The 20,960-nt window shown below is 47.2% G+C and overlaps 1 protein-coding gene across 1 annotated transcript in view; it reads left to right on the forward strand.

The window, feature by feature from the left end:
• Nucleotides 1-20,960, forward strand: part of arrb2b (arrestin, beta 2b) — a 259,148-nt gene that overhangs the window by 201,372 nt on the left and 36,816 nt on the right. Inside the window, exons 4-6 of the mRNA XM_084312624.1 lie at nucleotides 13,354-13,398; nucleotides 14,032-14,228; nucleotides 15,666-15,793. Coding sequence (XP_084168750.1) covers nucleotides 13,354-13,398; nucleotides 14,032-14,228; nucleotides 15,666-15,793 — 370 coding nt within the window. The remainder of the gene's footprint in view (nucleotides 1-13,353; nucleotides 13,399-14,031; nucleotides 14,229-15,665; nucleotides 15,794-20,960) is intronic.

Raw genomic sequence — 20,960 nt, forward strand, 5'->3', positions numbered from 1 at the left:
ATTCTCCTAGATCTATCTGCAGCCTTCGACACAGTCAACCACCAGATCCTCCTCGCGGCCCTCGCAGGAATGGGAGTGGCTGGCTCTGCGCTGACATGGCTGTCATCATACCTCAATGACCGCTCCTACCAAGTGTCATGGAGAGGGACCCTGTCGGCCACCCGCTCCCTGCGGACGGGTGTCCCCCAGGGCTTGGTTTTAGGACCCCTTCTCTTCTCCCTCTACACTAAATCACTGGGTAACATTATCACGTCTCATGGCTTCTCCTACCATTGTTATGCCGACGATACTCAACTCTTCCTCTCCTTCCCTCCCTCAGATATCCACGTCTCTGAGCGGATCTCGGCCTGTCTGTCCGACATCTCCGCCTGGATGACGACCAACCACCTCAAATTGAACCTAAGCTAAACAGAATTGCTCCACCTGCCGGCCAAATCCTCCCCCCTGACCGACCTTTCCATCACAGTCGAGAATGCAGCTGTGACCGCGTCCCCGACCGCCAAGAACCTTGGTGTTGTCCTCGACGACCAGTTGAACTTCTCTGCTCACATCGCAGCGACAACCAGAACCTGCCGATTCCTCCTGAGCAACGTCAGAAGGATCCGCCCCTTCCTGACAAAAGAAGCCACCCAACTCCTCGTCCAATCAACAGTCATCTCCCGCCTCGACTACTGCAACGCACTGCTCGCTGGCCTCCCGGCCACTGCCACTAAGCCTCTTCAACTCATTGAGAACGCAGCGGCCCGCCTGATCTCAAACCTACCGAAGTCGGCCCATGTCACCCCACTTCTTAGGGACCTGCACTGGCTCCCCATTACTGCACGAATCCGCTTCAAGGCCCTCGACCTAGCATACCGTGCGGCAAAGGGAACCGCTCCCGCCTACCTCTGGTCAATGGTCTCTAACTACACACCCTCAAGACCCCTACGCTCTGCATCTTCTGGCCGCCTCAGACCTACTCCTATCCAAGCTCCGGGAGGGTCATCAAAGAGAAGTCGCCTATTCTCAGTCCTTGCCCCACAATGGTGGAATGAACTACCCACCCCAGTTAGGACAGCCGAAACACGTCCAATCTTTCGCCGTCGACTAAAGACGCACTTCTTCAACCATTATCCGGAGAAAAAAAAAAAAAAAAAAAATCTAACCCTAACTAACCGTACTGTCATGCACTTGTCCTAATAAACTAACCTACACTGTAGCACTCAACACTTTGATGAACATTGTTGCTCAGCTGATAGAGTTGTGCCCTTCCTGATGGCTTGTCATACAGAACATGTAAGTCGCTTTGGATAAAAGCGTCAGCTAAATGACTAAATGTAAATGTATCACCCCAAATACTTATAAGGTGAACACCTCACTGGCCCTCCACTGACCACCTCCATCACAGTTGTCTTCCATGTTTGTATTCACTGAGTGACTTAAGTTCCGCCACAGAATTGTGATGAATGTGTGAGGTTCGCCTCTTCCCTGGACCTTTAATTCCTGTTCCCTGGACCTTTTATTCCCTGTCTCCTCACCTCTCCAGCCCCCACCCTCGCGTTCGTTTACTCTTGTCTGCTCTTCAGCAGCCCACACCCTTGGACTACCTGTCATTATGTGTTTGATTGGTCCGTGCCGAACACACACTTCTAGTCAAGTATCAATTACCATCACGCACCTGATGTGTGTTCTAATTAGCGCCCCAGTGGGCTTTAAATACCTCGATCTCCCCCCCAGTCCTTGTCGGGTCGTTCTCTATCTGCAAACTCCTACGGGAGATTCTCTCTGTATCCTGTTTCATCTCCGGCGTGAGACGAGGTGCAAGCCTTCGCCACCTGTCGCCGTTTGCCTGGAGTGGGACACAGTACTGCGCTCTCTAATTCTCTACGGGAGGTATTCCAGTGTTCCACTCCAGACCCCGCGCCAGATGCGCTCTCCGAACCGGCGCGTTCTCCAAGCAGACGCGCACCACTCCAGACCCCGCGCCAGATGCGCTCTCCGAACCGGCGCGTTCTCCAAGCAGACGCGCACCACTCCAGACCCCGCGCCAGATGCGCTCTCCGAACCGGCGCGTTCTCCAAGCAGACGCGCACCACTCCAGACCCCGAGCCGGCGCGCTCTCCGAACCGGCGCGTTCTCCAAGCAGACGCGCACCACTCCAGACTCCGCGCTGATGCGCTCCTACAGCAGACGCGCTCCTTCAGCAGACGCGCTCCACTCCAGACGCGCATCGCTCTCTAATTCTCTACGGGAGGATGTGTCTCTCCGAGCCGGTGCGCTCTCCGAACCGGCGCGTTCTCCAAGCAGACGCGCACCACTCCAGACTCCGCGCTGATGCGCTCCTACAGCAGACGCGCTCCTTCAGCAGACGCGCTCCACTCCAGACGCGCATCGCTCTCTAATTCTCTACGGGAGGATGCGTCTCTCCGAGCCGGCGCGCTCTCCTCCAGACGTCTAGCCTGCGCGCTCCTACTCCATCCCTGTAAGCAGCTCTGACCCTCGCCCTGTCCAAGGCCTTAACCCTGTTCTCTCTGTCCCTGTCTCCAGCCCGCCTCCGCGGGCCTCTGTCCCTGTTTCCCCTCTCCGTTGCCCCTGTTCCTGCCCTGTCCTCTGCCCTGGCCCTGTCCTTTAGCCTTAGCCCCTTAGCCTGCTCGCCTCTTAAAGGCACAGTGCCTATTTTCCCTAGTTCTTGTTTTTCCAGTATTTTGTGTTCCCCCTTAAAGGCACAGTGCCTATTTTCCCTAGTTCTTGTTTTCCAGTATTTTGTGTTCTCCCTTAAAGGGACAGTGCCGCTTTTCTGTTGTATTCAATAAATGCCCAGTTCTTGGCTTACTCTCATACCTGTCTTGTGTTGTGCGATTGGGGTCGGTTACAAACCATAACAGTACGACCCGACCAGTCGACGACCCCAGCCAGTACAGACAGTGTATGTTGCGTTTGCCTTTTTTTTGTTCCCTGTTAGCTTCTCTGTTTAGTTCCCCTGTAGTCTCCCCTGTTAGCTTCCCTGTTAGCTCCCCTGTTAGCCTGTTGGTCTCCCCTGTTAGCTCCCCTGTTAGCCTGTTAGTCTCCCCTGTTAGCTTCCCTGTTAGCTCCCCTGTTTAGCCTGTTAGTCTCCCCTGTTAGCTCCCCTGTTAGCCTGTTAGTCTCCCCTGTTAGCTTCCCTGTTAGCTCCCCTGTTAGCCTGTTGGTCTCCCCTGTTAGCTCCCCTGTTAGCCTGTTAGTCTCCCCTGTTAGCTCCCCTGTTAGCCTGTTAGTCTCCCCTGTTAGCTTCCCTGTTAGCCTCGTTAGCTCCCCTGCAGCTTGCCAGGCCTCTACTACCGGCATGGCCCCAGTCTGCTAGCTTAGCCCCGGCTGCTAGCACAGCCTCTATGTTAATGCAGCCCTTGCAGCTAGCATAGGCCCTGTAGCTAGCCATACCCAGGCAGCTAACCCGGTCCCTCTGCATGGCCTCCACTTTTTGTGTAGCTTTCCCACTGCTAGGACTGCCCTTTCAGCTAGCAAGGTCAGTTTTCCCACTGCTAGGACTGCCCCTTCAGCTAGCAAGGTCAGTTTTCTCCCACTGCTAGAACTGCCCTTTCAGCTAGCAAGGTCAGTTTCCCCACTGCTAGGACTGCCCCTTCAGCTAGCAAGGTCAGTTTTCTCCCACAGCTAGGACTGCCCCTTCAGCTAGCAAGGTCAGTTTTCTCCCACTGCTAGGACTGCCCCTTCAGCTAGCAAGGTCAGTTTCCCCACTGCTAGGACTGCCCTTTCAGCTAGCAAGGTCAGTTTCCCCACTGCTAGGACTGCCCCTTCAGCTAGCAAGGTCAGTCTTCCCCGCTGCTAGGACTGCCCTTTCAGCTAGCAAGGTCAGTTTTTCCCCACTGCTAGGACTGCCCCTTCAGCTAGCAAGGTCAGTTTTCTCCCACTGCTAGGACTGCCCCTTCAGCTAGCAAGGTCAGTTTCCCCACTGCTAGGACTGCCCCTTCAGCTAGCAAGGTCAGTTTTCTCCCACTGCTAGGACTGCCCCTTCAGCTAGCAAGGTCAGTTTTCCCCACTGCTAGGACTGCCCCTTCAGCTAGCAAGGTCAGTTTCCCCTCAGCTAGGACTGTCCTTCCAGCTAGCTTGTTCTCTCATGCTGGTCCAGCCCTGTCTGCTAGCCTAGCTCCGGCAGCCAGCGCAGCCTCTATGTTAATGTAGCATTACAGCTAGCATAGGCCCTGTAGCTATCAGTGCCCTGGCTGTTACCCCTCAGCTCCTCTAGTTACCCCTCAGCTCCTCTAGTTACCCCTCAGCTCCTCTAGTTACCCCTCAGCTCCTCTAGTTACCCCTCAGCTCCTCTAGTTACCCCTCGGCTCCTCTAGTTACCCCTCAGCTCCTCTAGTTACCCCTCAGCTCCTCTAGTTACCCCTCAGCTCCTCTAGTTACCCCTCAGCTCCTCTAGTTACCCCTCAGCTCCTCTAGTTACCCCTCAGCTCCTCTAGTTACCCCTCAGCTCCTCTAGTTAGTTACCCCTCAGCTCCTCTAGTTACCCCTCAGCTACCATAGTTACCCCTCAGCTACCCTAGTTACCCCTCAGCTACCCTAGTTACCCCTCAGCTACCCTAGTTACCCCTCAGCTACCCTGTCCCTTTGCTAGCCCCACTTTTGGTGTAGCTTCCCCGCTAGCATGGCCCAATTTTTTGTTTGTTGCCTTGTTATGTCCCCTGCCCCTCTGTCTTTATTTTTGGGTCGCCCGGTGGCTCCCGTGGAGGGGGGAGTACTGTGAGGTTCGCCTCTTCCCTGGACCTTTAATTCCTGTTCCCTGGACCTTTTATTCCCTGTCTCCTCACCTCTCCAGCCCCCACCCTCGCGTTCGTTTACTCTTGTCTGCTCTTCAGCAGCCCACACCCTTGGACTACCTGTCATTATGTGTTTGATTGGTCCGTGCCGAACACACACTTCTAGTCAAGTATCAATTACCATCACGCACCTGATGTGTGTTCTAATTAGCGCCCCAGTGGGCTTTAAATACCTCGATCTCCCCCCCAGTCCTTGTCGGGTCGTTCTCTATCTGCAAACTCCTACGGGAGATTCTCTCTGTATGCTGTTTCATCTCCGGCGTGAGACGAGGTGCAAGCCTTCGCCACCTGTCGCCGTTTGCCTGGAGTGGGACACAGTACTGCGCTCTCTAATTCTCTACGGGAGGTATTCCAGTGTTCCACTCCAGACCCCGCGCCAGATGCGCTCTCCGAACCGGCGCGTTCTCCAAGCAGACGCGCACCACTCCAGACCCCGCGCCAGATGCGCTCTCCGAACCGGCGCGTTCTCCAAGCAGACGCGCACCACTCCAGACCCCGCGCCAGATGCGCTCTCTGAACCGGCGCGTTCTCCAAGCAGACGCGCACCACTCCAGACCCCGCGCCAGATGCGCTCTCCGAACCGGCGCGTTCTCCAAGCAGACGCGCACCACTCCAGACCCCGAGCCGGCGCGCTCTCCGAACCGGCGCGTTCTCCAAGCAGACGCGCACCACTCCAGACTCCGCGCTGATGCGCTCCTACAGCAGACGCGCTCCTTCAGCAGACGCGCTCCACTCCAGACGCGCATCGCTCTCTAATTCTCTACGGGAGGATGTGTCTCTCCGAGCCGGCGCGCTCTCCGAACCGGCGCGTTCTCCAAGCAGACGCGCACCACTCCAGACTCCGCGCTGATGCGCTCCTACAGCAGACGCGCTCCTTCAGCAGACGCGCTCCACTCCAGACGCGCATCGCTCTCTAATTCTCTACGGGAGGATGCGTCTCTCCGAGCCGGCGCGCTCTCCTCCAGACGTCTAGCCTGCGCGCTCCTACTCCATCCCTGTAAGCAGCTCTGACCCTCGCCCTGTCCAAGGCCTTAACCCTGTTCTCTCTGTCCCTGTCTCCAGCCCGCCTCCGCGGGCCTCTGTCCCTGTTTCCCCTCTCCGTTGCCCCTGTTCCTGCCCTGTCCTTTGCCCTGGCCCTGTCCTTTAGCCTTAGCCCCTTAGCCTGCTCGCCTCTTAAAGGCACAGTGCCTATTTCCCCTAGTTCTTGTTTTTCCAGTATTTTGTGTTCCCCCTTAAAGGCACAGTGCCTATTTTCCCTAGTTCTTGTTTTCCAGTATTTTGTGTTCTCCCTTAAAGGGACAGTGCCGCTTTTCTGTTGTATTCAATAAATGCCCAGTTCTTGGCTTACTCTCATACCTGTCTTGTGTTGTGCGATTGGGGTCGGTTACAAACCATAACAGAATGTCAATCTAGATTCTAGAGTGATGTAAAGTAAAAGTCACATGAATTCTGATATTCAAACTGAGGCATTCTGTAAAAGATCCAGAGATAGATATTGAGAACTACTCAATAATCAGGAATGATAGGAACAAACATGGAGGTGGTGTCTGTATGTACATACACAAAGACACCAAATTCATCAACAGAACTGACCTGAATCATGAATCAATTGAAACTGTATGGGTGGAAATCCTATTCGAAAGGGCGAAATCCCTACTAGTTGGCTCAATCTACAGACCGCCAGATCATAGTGGCTTTTATGATACACTTGACGGGTGTTTAGCTGGAGTTGAGGATGTAGACAAAATTTTATTGGAGACTGGAACACGGATATGCAACGAAAAGATGCACCCGTCTTCAAGTCATTCAGTAGGTTTTGCGATCTGCACGGCCTCAGCCAGCTAATCACCCAACCCACACGTGTATGTGAATTAGCCTGCTCGCCTCTTAAAGGCACAGTGCCTATTTTCCCTAGTTCTTGTTTTTCCAGTATTTTGTGTTCCCCCTTAAAGGCACAGTGCCTATTTTCCCTAGTTCTTGTTTTCCAGTATTTTGTGTTCTCCCTTAAAGGGACAGTGCCGCTTTTCTGTTGTATTCAATAAATGCCCAGTTCTTGGCTTACTCTCATACCTGTCTTGTGTTGTGCGATTGGGGTCGGTTACAAACCATAACAGTACGACCCGACCAGTCGACGACCCCAGCCAGTACAGACAGTGTATGTTGCGTTTGCCTTTTTTTTGTTCCCTGTTAGCTTCTCTGTTTAGTTCCCCTGTAGTCTCCCCTGTTAGCTTCCCTGTTAGCTCCCCTGTTAGCCTGTTGGTCTCCCCTGTTAGCTCCCCTGTTAGCCTGTTAGTCTCCCCTGTTAGCTTCCCTGTTAGCTCCCCTGTTTAGCCTGTTAGTCTCCCCTGTTAGCTCCCCTGTTAGCCTGTTAGTCTCCCCTGTTAGCTTCCCTGTTAGCTCCCCTGTTAGCCTGTTGGTCTCCCCTGTTAGCTCCCCTGTTAGCCTGTTAGTCTCCCCTGTTAGCTCCCCTGTTAGCCTGTTAGTCTCCCCTGTTAGCTTCCCTGTTAGCCTCGTTAGCTCCCCTGCAGCTTGCCAGGCCTCTACTACCGGCATGGCCCCAGTCTGCTAGCTTAGCCCCGGCTGCTAGCACAGCCTCTATGTTAATGCAGCCCTTGCAGCTAGCATAGGCCCTGTAGCTAGCCATACCCAGGCAGCTAACCCGGTCCCTCTGCATGGCCTCCACTTTTTGTGTAGCTTTCCCACTGCTAGGACTGCCCTTTCAGCTAGCAAGGTCAGTTTTCCCACTGCTAGGACTGCCCCTTCAGCTAGCAAGGTCAGTTTTCTCCCACTGCTAGAACTGCCCTGTCTTGTGTTGTGCGATTGGGGTCGGTTACAAACCATAACAGAATGTCAATCTAGATTCTAGAGTGATGTAAAGTAAAAGTCACATGAATTCTGATATTCAAACTGAGGCATTCTGTAAAAGATCCAGAGATAGATATTGAGAACTACTCAATAATCAGGAATGATAGGAACAAACATGGAGGTGGTGTCTGTATGTACATACACAAAGACACCAAATTCATCAACAGAACTGACCTGAATCATGAATCAATTGAAACTGTATGGGTGGAAATCCTATTCGAAAGGGCGAAATCCCTACTAGTTGGCTCAATCTACAGACCGCCAGATCATAGTGGCTTTTATGATACACTTGACGGGTGTTTAGCTGGAGTTGAGGATGTAGACAAAATTTTATTGGAGACTGGAACACGGATATGCAACGAAAAGATGCACCCGTCTTCAAGTCATTCAGTAGGTTTTGCGATCTGCACGGCCTCAGCCAGCTAATCACCCAACCCACACGTGTATGTGAATCAACTCAGACTACCATTGACCTCATTCTGACCGCCGACAAGTCCAAGATCTCCAATAAAGGGGTTATAGCATGCGGGTTAAGTGATAATTATATGATATTCTGTACCCGCAAAAAGCTAAAACAAAAGGCTGGCTGTCACAAAACAGTCACATCTAGAGACCTCAAAACCTACTCTAGCGAGGCCTTTAACCTTGAACTGGAGAGTCTGGACTGGTCAGATGAGCTCAATGGTACACTGGTTGAAGAAACATGGCTTGGCTTCAAAACCAAATTTTCAACAATACTAAACCACATGGCCCCCCTAAGAACCACCAGGGTAAAAAATCGCGCTGAGCCGTGGATGCACTCCGAAATACTGGCCACTATGAAAACCAGAGACAAAAAATGCTCTGAGTTTCGTAAAAGTCAGTCAAAGCTTACCAAAAGCACGAGCAGTGAACTCCAAGCCCACGTGACTGAACTCAAACTGGAAAGAAACAGACTAAGAAACGACTTAAACTCCATGAGCAAAACTGCAAAAAAGAATTTCATCAATGACAAAACTGAGGAAAACAAAAACAAACCACGTGAACTTTGGAAATTACTCAATAATCAACTAGTGTAGGCTGCAGTAAAAAACTTAAAACCAGATTCTCAAACATAAACATAAAGACGGACAACACGCTCATCACAGACAAGCTGGATGTAGCCAATTACTTAAACATTTTCTTCACAAACATAGCCACAACACTGGTAAACAAACTACCCTCCCACTCGGCATTATGGGGTAAAACACATAGTAGCTTACTACAAAAACCTAGGCGTCCACAAAGACGACTTCAAACTGGAAATGGTAACTACAGATGAGGTACTCAAAAAACTGAGCGCCCTCCAACCTAACAAGGCCACTGGCCATGACAACATCCCCTCCAAATCCAGAGACTCAGCAGCCGCCATCACCCCAGTCATCACACACATAATAAACCTCTCCATAAAACAGGGACACGTCCCCAAGGACTTCAAAATTGCGAGGGTGACCCCTCTGCACAAAAAGGGCAGCAAATTAGACCCAGGCAACTACTGCCCTGTTTCTATTCTTACCTCCATCTCGAAAGTCATGGACAAAATAGTCTACGAACAGGTTGAAAAGTACCTAGCGGAAAAAAATCTAATCTACGAATTCCAATCTGGCTTCAGAACATCCCACTCCACTGACACATGCCTTCTCTATTTGAACGACCACATCAAACAAGAGGTGGACGCGGGCAAATACTGCGGCATGGTCATGCTGGACCTACAAAAAGCCTTCGACACTGTCAATCACTCCATTCTGATTGACAAGCTAAAAGCAATTGGTTTTGATAGTCTATCAGTGAGCTGGATGCAATCCTACCTGGAGGGGAGAGAACAGATGGTGGAGGTAAACGGTACCCTATCCCCCCCCCCCCCCTCACAGTGAGCTGTGGTGTTCCACAAGGAAGCATACTAGGACCGCTACTGTTCCTAATTTATGCAAATTACATGTCGTCAGCTTGTGACTGCAACTTGTTCTTGTTCGCAGACGACTCAGCCCTGCTGGTCTCTGACAAGAACAAATTACAGGTTGAAAAAACCCTCAGCTCGGAACTAGGCAAAATCTGCATATGGCTCGCTGATAACAAACTATCATTACACATGGGCAAAACAGAGTCCATTCTCTTCGCTTCAAATAACAAACTCAGCAAGACCGACGGTAGGGGTGGACGGTATAAACGGTATGAATTTGCTCTACGGTATGGATTTTGACTATACCTACCGGTAGAGCAGTAACCGGTAGAGCAGCTCTAAAATAGCAATGACGTCATGTAACCACAGCGCGACTATTTCACTGCATTTGCCCCTAAAAATAGATAGAATTAGTCATAGATAATAGATATGTGCAAACTGGAAAAAGTTATTTGGAGGCTTCACGCAGTGGGCGTGTCAACACGCAATTGTCATTTCATAATAAACACATATCACTGCAGCGCACAGCAAGTTTCAATTTCAGTTCCTGGCATTTTTAACCATTTGCCATTTTTAACCGTTTTTCTTATATGAATTATTCTACGTTAATAAAACATACCTGGTGATCAACTACAGTTTGCTGTGAACATTATGATATGTGTGTCGTGTTCTGATAACGACGGCTGGGCAGCGGGAGCTGGAAGCTGGATTTTGCGAGAAGCATATGCAGCTGCAGAGCTGCAGAGTAGGGGCGCTTTCAGGTCCGGTCACAGGCCCGCTCAACAGCGCCCCCCACCCAACGGCTGAATTGCCAATGGCTGAATTGGAGTATTGCACTGTGTATTGCAATACCGTTGGGTGGGGGGCGCTGTTGAGCGGGCCTGTGACCGGACCTGAAAGCGCCCCTGGCTCTGCGGCTCTGCAGTTGCATACTGTTGGGAGCAGCACAGAGTCTCGACTCGGGACTTATTTTATTTGGAATATAATGACTGTATACGCAAAAGTAGCCTAGTTTTAAGTTAAAATATTATAAATCTACATGCCTTGAGGATGTCATTCTTTATATAGCCTGCCTATCAGGCAAAAAAAATTATTCTAACGGAAACACTGATACCATGATATATACCGTTACAGTCTATGCTTCAAATTATACCGTGATATAAATTTTAGACCATACCGTCCACCCCTAACCGACGGCTTCTCAGTTACAGTGGGTGACAATATTGTCACAAGGAAAGATGAAATTACCTACCTGGGTTCCATCCTAGAGGCTAATCTTTCTTGTGACAAAATGGCATCCAATGTAATAAAAAAAGTCAACCAACGAACTCGATTCTTGTACCGGATCTCCTCTCTGGTAAACAAGAATACCCTGAAGACTCTGGCAGGAGCACTCATTCAAGGGTACTACGACTATGCGTGCACCTCATGGTACCAAAGCACCTCAAAGGCGCTAAAAACAAAATTACAAACATCTCAAAACAAACTGGTCAGACTACTGCTTGACCTTACTCCTAGAACCCACCTCACCCCTGCCCACTTTGACAACCTAGGATGGCTTAGAGTAGACGACAGAGTACAGCAACTTGCAATGGGCCTGGTCTACAAGATACACTACACGACCAAGGTACCCATGTACATGTCAAAATACTTCCCAAAGGTCAGTGAATACCACGATCACAACACCAGAGGGAGCTCCACAAATCATGTTAAACCCAGATTCGGCTCAAACAAGGGACTAAACACGTTTCGCAATTATGCCACATCAATGTGGAACGCCCTACCCAAAGCTGTAAAGGAATGCGAATCACTACCCACTTTAAAAACCACTCTCAAAGAACACCTACGGGAGACTGCAATTCGAAACTGGCCCCTACAAATGTCCTAACCCAACCCCCTCCAATGTACAGTAAATGACCAAGTATGGTTTTGTCAATACAGTTTTGCTTAGTTGTACAGTGTTCCCCCCCCCCCCTACCTACCTCCTACCTACCTCCTACCCAACCCCCCCCCCCCCCCCCACCCACCCAACCACCTCCAATGTACAGCCCCCCCACCCACCCAACCTTCCCCAATGTACAGTTTTTACGTCAAATGTATATACTCTCTTTTCTGGACTCTTTTTGTATCACAAACGGTACTGTATTTGCAAATCTGGTATGTCATAAATGTATAGATGTAGCAGTACTGTCTATCTGTATGTCATGTATGTCATATATGTCCTGATGAATTGAAAATGGGGGACCCTGATGTAAACAAGACGAAAGTCTTTCTCTGGTCTGCATCCCCTTAACAATTGTGTGTATTGAGCTGTACTGTATTGTACCCATTCTGCAATCTGTTAATAAAGTTTTCAATCAATCAATCAATCAGGTTGCATTGAAAAAAAAACATAACCGTTTTTTAACAACTGTTTCTTAACATAACTGTTTCTTAACATAACTGTTTTTTAACATAACTGTTTCTTAACATAACTGTTTCTTAACATAACTGTTTCTTAACATAATACGTTCTCATTAGTTCTAATATTATTGCGCCCCCTAGTGTTACCACTTGCTGTTGCCTTTTGCCTTTGCTCATTACGCACCAGACCTATGGACATGGGTGGGGGGCTATGGGGGGCTAGCTCACTAAATATTTTTAAAAGTAAGCCAAAAATGTACTTCTTTACCATAGCCTTTTAATACTCTCTGCCACTTAGACTCATTACATCCACACTGTGATTATTGTACTGTAAATTAGAGCTATTTTATTGCACTACTTTTATTCTGTCTGCACTTCATGCACTGCTTTTATTCTTTCTAATTTCTGTGTATTTTATGTCTATTCTACTGTTGTGAATCACTTTGGGCTGCAATTCTTGTATGGAAGGTGCTATACAAATAAAGTTTATTATTATTATTATTATTATTATTATTATTATTATTATTATTATTATTATTATTATTATTATTATTATTATTAATAATAATAATAATAATAATTATTATTATTATTATTATTATTATTATTAATAATAATAATAATAATAATAATAATAATAATAATAATAATAATAATAATAATTATTATTATTATTATTATTATTATTATTATTATTATTATTATTATTATTATTACCAAAACAACAAAGACCATTGTCACTCACTTCATCCGGGTTTTACGATCCAAGGTTGTTTCTTTTGTTCATGACTGAAAACCTAAGAATCCACCACCGTCATATAAGTTTGAGAGACACTTTATGGTTCGTCCACATTAGCTTCCACAGTGGTTATTTATTGGACAAGAAGATGTACAGCCAGATTACCGTGCCTATGCCAAGGAGTGTTAATCTCACTGAAATAGTATCTGTGTGAAGACGTTTCCCTGATCCCAGATGGAGAAGATCAGGTGTTTCCAGTTAGGTATAATATCCGCTCTAGTTGTCGTAAATCTAGAACAGGCATCACGTCCAGACAGGGAATTACGCATGGCGCAGACACACGCACACACACACACACACACACGCACACACGCACGCACGCATGCACGCACACACACACACACACACACCAGCCAGGTCCATATCTAGGACACAGCAGTGTGTGCTCTAAAGATGATGTCTGTGCATTTCTACCAGGACTAATCTTTCTCTTCACCTCTCTCAACTTCTCTTTCTTTCTCTCTCTCTCTCTCTCTCTCTCTCTCTCTCTCTCTCTCTCTCTCTCTCTCTCTCTCTCTCTCTCTCTCTCTCTCTCTCTCTCTCTCTCCCATGTTTGTTCTCTCTCTCTCTAGATGGAGTGCTGCTAGTCGACCCAGAATATCTGAAAGACAGGAAAGGTGAGAGATGAGTCACACTGACTGACCGACTGACTGACTGACCGACTGACTGACCGACTGACTGACCGACTGACTGACTGACTGACTGACTGACTGACTGACCGACCGACCGACCGACCGACTGACCGACCGACTGACTGACTGACTGACTGACTGACTGACTGACTGACTGACTGACTGACTGACTGACTGACTGACTGACTGACTGACTGACTGACTGACTGACTGAGGTTTTGTTTTATTTGTCACATATAAGCTACATTACATTGAAATGCTTGGTTCTGTACGACCTTCCTGAAAGTGTGCTTCATACAGTAAACGAATAAAGACCAAACACTATTCTAAATATACAATATACAAAACAAAAAATTTACAAAAAGCTAAATGCAAAACGAGAGGTAGTGCAAATATTTAGTAATAAATAGATCAAATTAGAAAGTGTCTAAAGTGTCTAAAGTGAATGTTAAAGGTGAATGTTTAAAGTGAGTGTAGAATGGATGAGATAGTGTTGCATCGAGTCCACATTGAGCCTCCTGATGGTCGGGGGATAGAAGTTCCCTTTGAGTCTCTCTGTACTGGCCACGAGACTCCGGTTAGTCTGTTCCTCTCATCCCTCCCCCTCCCCTCCTCCAGTCTTTGTCACCTTGACTTGTGCGTTCCGGTACGGCCGCGAGGACCTGGACGTGTTGGGCCTGTCGTTCCGGAAGGACCTCTACATCTCCACGTTCCAGGCCTTCCCTCCGCTGCCCGAAGAAAAGAAGCCCCTCAGCCGCCTGCAGGAGAGGCTGCTGAAGAAGCTGGGCCAGCATGCACACCCATTCAACTTTACCGTAAGTTCAAGAGAAGACGCGCACACTTATTAAACTTTACCGTAAGTTCAAGAGAAGACGCGCACACTTATTAAACTTTACCGTAAGTTCAAGAGAAGATGCGCACACCCATTCAACTTTACCGTAAGTTCAAGAGAAGACGCGCACACTTATTAAACTTTACCGTAAGTTCAAGAGAAGATGCGCACACCCATTCAACTTTACCGTAAGTTCAAGAGAAGACGCGCACACTTATTAAACTTTACCGTAAGTTCAAGAGAAGATGCGCACACCCATTCAACTTTACCATAAGTTCAAGAGAAGACGCGCACACTTATTAAACTTTACCGTAAGTTCAAGAGAAGACGCGCACACCCATTCAACTTTACCGTAAGTTCAAGAGAAGATGCGCACACCCATTCAACTTTACCATAAGTTCAAGAGAAGACGCACACACTTATTAAACTTTACCGTAAGTTCAAGAGAAGACGCGCACACCCATTCAACTTTACCGTAAGTTATAGATAAGACACGCAGACCCATTCAACCTTACTGTAAGTTAAAGAGAAGACACACACACCCATTCAATTTTACCGTAAGTTATAGATAAGACACGCACACCCATTCAACCTTACTGTAAGTTAAAGAGAAGACACACACACCCATTCAACTTTACCGTAAGTTAAAGAGAAGACACACACACCCATTCAACTTTACCGTAAGTTTTATAGATAAGACCCATTAAACTTTACCGTAAGTTATAGATAAGACATGCACACCCATTAAACTTTACCGTAAGTTATAGATAAGACACACTCATTCAACTTTACTGTAAGTTATAGAGAAGACACACACACCCATTCAACTTTACCGTAAGTTATAGATAAGACATGCACACCCATTAAACTTTACCGTAAGTTATAGATAAGACATGCACACCCATTAAACTTTACCGTAAGTTATAGATAAGACATGCACACCCATTAAACTTTACCGTAAGTTATAGAGAAGACACACTCATTCAACTTTACTGTAAGTTATAGAGAAGACACACACACCCATTAAACTTTACTGTAAGTTATAGATAAGACATGCACACCCATTAAACTTTACCGTAAGTTATAGAGAAGACACACACACCCATTCAACTTTACCGTAAGTTATAGAAAATACACACCCATGCAACTTTACCGTAAGTTATAGAGAAGACATGCTCAACTTCACTTATAGTTATAGAGGAGAGTTTAGCTGTCGGTAAAATATCATATAAATATCATACTTGGGTGCCACGTTTATACATGGGGAAACATATAGATTTGGCCCCTTTTATACATCATTGGAATAAACTGTGTGGGCTCCATTCCATGTTTTGTGATACACGATTTTGTGGTCTTAACCCTTTCACTACCACACTACAGAAGGTTAACCTTTCACTACCACACTACGTCTGTGTCTCAGATCCCCCAGAACCTTCCCTGCTCCGTGACCTTACAGCCGGGCCCAGAGGACACGGGGAAGGCTTGTGGCGTGGACTTCGAAGTGCGAGCCTTCTGCGCCAAGACTGTGGAGGAAAAGATTCACAAAAGGTAACGGTCCACTCTCAAATCTTGTAAAATAAATAAATAAATAAATAAAGGACAAAAAAAGTTTATTGCTGTGCAGTCCTATTTTGATATTGGTTGTATTTCATTGTTGGAAGAAAATACACACGAAAAGTGAATTACCTTGAATGTTCTGTGAACTTAAACTCAATTTCGTCTGTATTTTTCACTTGTATTTGAATCAAGCGGAGGTAGTGTTATATCACCTGTCTTGCTGGCACCGGTGTTGTGCAGTCGTAGGAACTAGGAAATGTGTAGCCGTCACAGAGCAAGAGGCGATTGTAATCTAGAGCATCGGTTCCCAAAGTGGGGTCCAAGGACCCCCCCGGGGTCTTTGAGACAGTTCCAGGGGTCCTCAGCAAAACGGGGAATTTTTATTTCACTAATAATTTCTTCATCACAAGTTTGCACAGTGAAATAATGTATACAAATCAAACAGCCATTCTGGCAAGTTTCACTCTCTCTCCTCTGTTATCTCCACACCTACTACACACAGTTATGGAATTCTCAACTGAATCATAACAACAATCTTAACAAATATCTTAACAAATATCTTCTCAAATGGGAAGTCCCTGGGCACAAGATCTAATGAACTGCGGGTCCATGGCCTATTATGAGAACCACTGATCTGGAGAATCAATAAAAATGTATACATGGCAGAGTGGTGCCACTCGAGTAGTTCCCACAGGACCGAAACCTAACCCACTGAAGCCTACATGATGACATAATAATAATAATAATAATAATAATAATAATAATAATAATAATAATAATAATAATAATAATAATAATAATAATAATAATAATAGCCTCCTTCACCACCACATGTTATCCTACGCCCCTGTCGATAAGAAGCCGTATGCTGGGGCAGCTGGGTAGCGCAGTGGACTAAGCACTCGCCTACCACCGCAGAGACTCTGGGATCAAATCCAGCTGTCAGCGGTACCTTCGGCTTGGTCAGTCGTCCCTACTAACACAATTGGCAGTGTTAGCGGGTGGGAAGCCGGTGGGGTATGTGTCCTGGTCATTGTAAACAGCGACTCCTACTGGTCGGTCGGGGTGCCTGTTCAGCAGGGAGGGGATCTGGGGGAAATAGCGTGAACCTCTGCATGTGTTACGTTCCCCCAGTGAAACTCCTCGCTGTCAGGTGAAAAGAAGCGGCTGGCGACTCCACATGTATCGGAGGAGGCATGTGGTAGTTCTACACCCTCCCCAGGCCGACAGTGGGGCAATGAGTCTTTTAAATCAAAACTCAAAACCCATCTATATCGCCTGGCCTTCCCTGACTCACTTTGACTCTTGCCGTACTTGTTGACGTGTTGTTCTGTTTTTCCTTTGTCTATCTGTCGATTTTATAAAAAAATTCTGTTTATTTTATACTTTTCTTTGTACTTAGCTTAGCTATGTGAAGCACTTTGGTTGACAAGCGTCATGTTTAAACGTGCTATACAAATAAATTTGATTGATTGATTGATTGAATGCGCGCAACGACCAGGAAGGGAATTGGCATAACGACTAAATTGGGATGGGTGAAAAATACAGAAAAGCCAAAAAATCTAAATAAAGAAGCTGTATGCAGAGTCTTTCACATTCATCAGCGCATGTATAAAAGCAGCAAACCATACATATTACATTCAGTTCTCATTCTCAGAGAACTAATGCTGTAAATTGTACAAGGAACCCTCTAACCTGGTGCATTATTAACATTACATTAATAATTGACCACAAAGTAGTTACGTTAATGTCGTTTTTATTTAACATGACCAACACACTACAGCAGTCAACACAATATAACATCATAATACATTTTATTTGGAGGCGCCTTTCAAAACACCCAAGGTCACCTTACAGGGCATAAAAACAAAACAAGAAATTAAAAACAGTGGTCTTGGCAAAAGTGTCAGCGAAGTTAAAAATAAAACAGGAAGTATAAAACAGTGACACAGAGGGTACAGTTATAGTGAGTATGCCAGTTTGAACAGGTGGGTTTTGAGTTGGGATTTGAATGACTGTCGGACATGTGGGGGCAGGGAGTTCCAGAGTCTGGGAGCCGAGCAGCTGAAAGCTCGAGCACCCATGGTGCTGAGGCGTGAGCTGGGGATGGTCAGAAGTCCAGTAGAGGATGAGTGGAGGGAGCACCCATGGTGCTGAGGCGTGAGCTGGGGATGGTCAGAAGTCCAGTAGAGGATGAGTGGAGGGAGCACCCATGGTGCTGAGGCGTGAGCTGGGGATGGTCAGAAGTCCAGTAGAGGATGAGTGGAGGGAGCACCCATGGTGCTGAGGCGTGAGCTGGAGACAGATAGGAGTCCAGTAGAGGATGAGTGGAGGGAGCACCCATGGTGCTGAGGCGTGAGCTGGGGATGATCAGAAGTCCAGTAGAGGATGAGTGGAGGGAGCACCCATGGTGCTGAGGCGTGAGCTGGAGACGGATAGGAGTCCAGTAGAGGATGAGTGGAGGGAGCACCCATGGTGCTGAGGCGTGAGCTGGGGATGGTCAGAAGTCCAGTCGAGGAGGAGTGGAGGGAGCACCCATGGTGCTGAGGCGTGACCTGGGGATGGTCAGAAGTCCAGTAGAGGATGAGTGGAGGGAGCACCCATGGTGCTGAGGCGTGATCTGGAGACGGATAGGAGTCCAGTAGACTAGTAGAGGATGAGCGGAGGGTGTGGGGGGGGGGGGGGTATTCCTGGAGGAGGTCAGTGATGTAGATGGGGGCTAGATTCTGGAGGGCTTTGAAGGTGAGTAGAAGGTCAATCCGGTAGTACACAGGGTGCCAGTGTAGTTGAATGAGAACAGGGGTGATGTGGTCGGATGAGTTGGTGCGGGTGATGATCCTGGCAGCAGAGTTCTGAATTATTTGGAGTCTGTTGAGGAGTTTGGTGGGAAGGCCAGTTAGGAGAGCATTGCAGTAGTCAATTCGGGATGTGACAAATGAGCGGACCAGGATTTCAGTGCTGGATTGGGACAGATGGGGGACGAGTCTGGAGATATTATGGAGATGGTTAATCCGGGTGATGTTTTTGATGTGTGGTGCAAAGGAGAGGGAACCGTCCAGAATGACACAGAGGCTTTTGACTTGGGAAGAGGAAGGTACAGGGAAGCCGTCGATGATGATGTTTGGAACTGGGGTGTTTTGTGATTTGGTGAGGGTGGATTTGGAGCCGATGAGCAGGGCCTCAGTTTTTCTGCCATTTAGCTTCAGGACATTTCTGCTCATCCCGCTCCTGGGCCCTCATTCATCAACCTGACTTACGCACAGATTTGTGCTTACCCTGTGCGTACGATCATTTCTAAGCAAAGAGTGGGATTCATCAATTTCAACTTGAACTTGACTCCGTGCTTACGTGCACGCACAGGTCAGAGCACACTTAGCTGACGCCCAGTGGTAGAATATCGTCACTACGCATAAGCACTCCTCAGTTCTGCATTAGTTTCAAGGCGGAAATAAAGACACTGGCGCGTGTTCTGTATGACCCCGTAATCCATTATAGTTCATTGTGAAATAGCGATATTAGTGTAATTATTGTCAAACCCTAAATAGCATGTGGAATAGGTCTTTCTCTCCGAATGAATGCAGGTTTATATATATAGCGTTATGGGGTGCACTGACTGCGCTCGCAGGAACTGTTTTCAGAGATAGCATCAGATAGGGATGAATGAGGGGCAGTCTAATTGCAGAGAGAACATAATATTAACTAGAGTCCACTACCCGAGACACCTCCTTCATTTGTACCGCAATTTGGGACCCAAATTGGAGCTACGAGCTTAAAAGCTTTTCCGTGCTTATTTGATCAAGGTCCAGCTGCAGAGCCGGAGAGACAGACAGCAGAGAGACAGACAGACAGACAGATAGACACTGTTCCACAGTGTGTGTGTGTGTGACCACTAGTCTCCTAGTAGAGACCCCCCCCTCTGGACCACCTCCCAGTAGAGACCCCCCCCCCCCTCTGGACCACCTCCTAGTAGAGACAAGTTTTCTGAAATGTATGTTTATATATGCAAATGAGGCACTTCCCCATTAAATATGTGGACATTTATGGATGCAATAAGGAAAAATGAAGTAAAATGAACAACTAAATGTGTGTTATTGACGTTTTATTGTCACTATTTTCCTAGAAGACATGTTTAGGAAGCAAAATATAACAGAATCTCAAAATCAACAAAAAAGGTATATTTGCCTATTCACCTGCAGTGTCTCGCCTTAATCCTCATCTTCGTCTTCTTCCTAGAGAAGTCTCTACTAGGAGGTGGTCCAGAGGGGGGGGGGGGGGGCTGAGTCTCTACTATTAGACTAGTAGTCACACACACGCACGCACGCACACACACACACACACACACACACACACACACACACACACACACACACACACACACACACACACACTGTGGAACAGTGTCTGTCTGTCTGTCTGTCTCTCTGCTGTCTGTCTCTCTGCTGTCTCTCTCAAAATAGTATAAGTGCTATCTTGGCCCTGAGAGTTGCTCTCCGGCTCTGCAGCTGGACCCTCTCAAATCAGCACGAAAAAAGCTATAAGCTTATAAAACGATTTAATATGCTAAACTTCGTTTTAAATTCCTTAATTCACTTTTGTTTATTTCATAAAGATTTTCCCGACATAATGATACCTGCCCCGACCAGATCCGTGACTCTGTTGCGATACAGATGAATTATCTACTCAGAAAGCTTATAAAACAATTTAATATGCTAAATGTTGTGAAGGATCAGATTAAACCGAATATATATATTTATTTATGGATATATATTTAATAGTATTTGTATATCGTTTGATATCCCCTGTATATTCCTTGTACAATATACACTGAATATCCCTTTAGTCTACTAACAGCCCATAATAGTTTCATTCTACCATTGGACGAGAACCTGGCGCCAGCAGCCAAGCCCCTTGGTTCAAGTTCAATCGTGCCGACGAACATGTCGTTACAAGCCCGGTTCCGCGTAGGAATACGTCTGGCGAAATACGAATGGTACTATTTGTTCACAGCGCATATATATATGGCGCAAGTAAAGTAGAACTTTCTTTTAGTCCATTAGTCCTTTACCCTCCAACCTAGTAACAGACGTGAAGCCTCACCCACGACGCACGTGTGGTGCAGTAAGGCCTACTTGGCCTCAGAATAGGCATTGAGACATCG

Source organism: Notolepis coatsorum, assembly GCF_963971535.1.
Source record: "Notolepis coatsorum genome assembly, chromosome: 4".
In the NCBI taxonomy this organism is placed as follows: Eukaryota; Metazoa; Chordata; class Actinopteri; order Aulopiformes; family Paralepididae; genus Notolepis; species Notolepis coatsorum.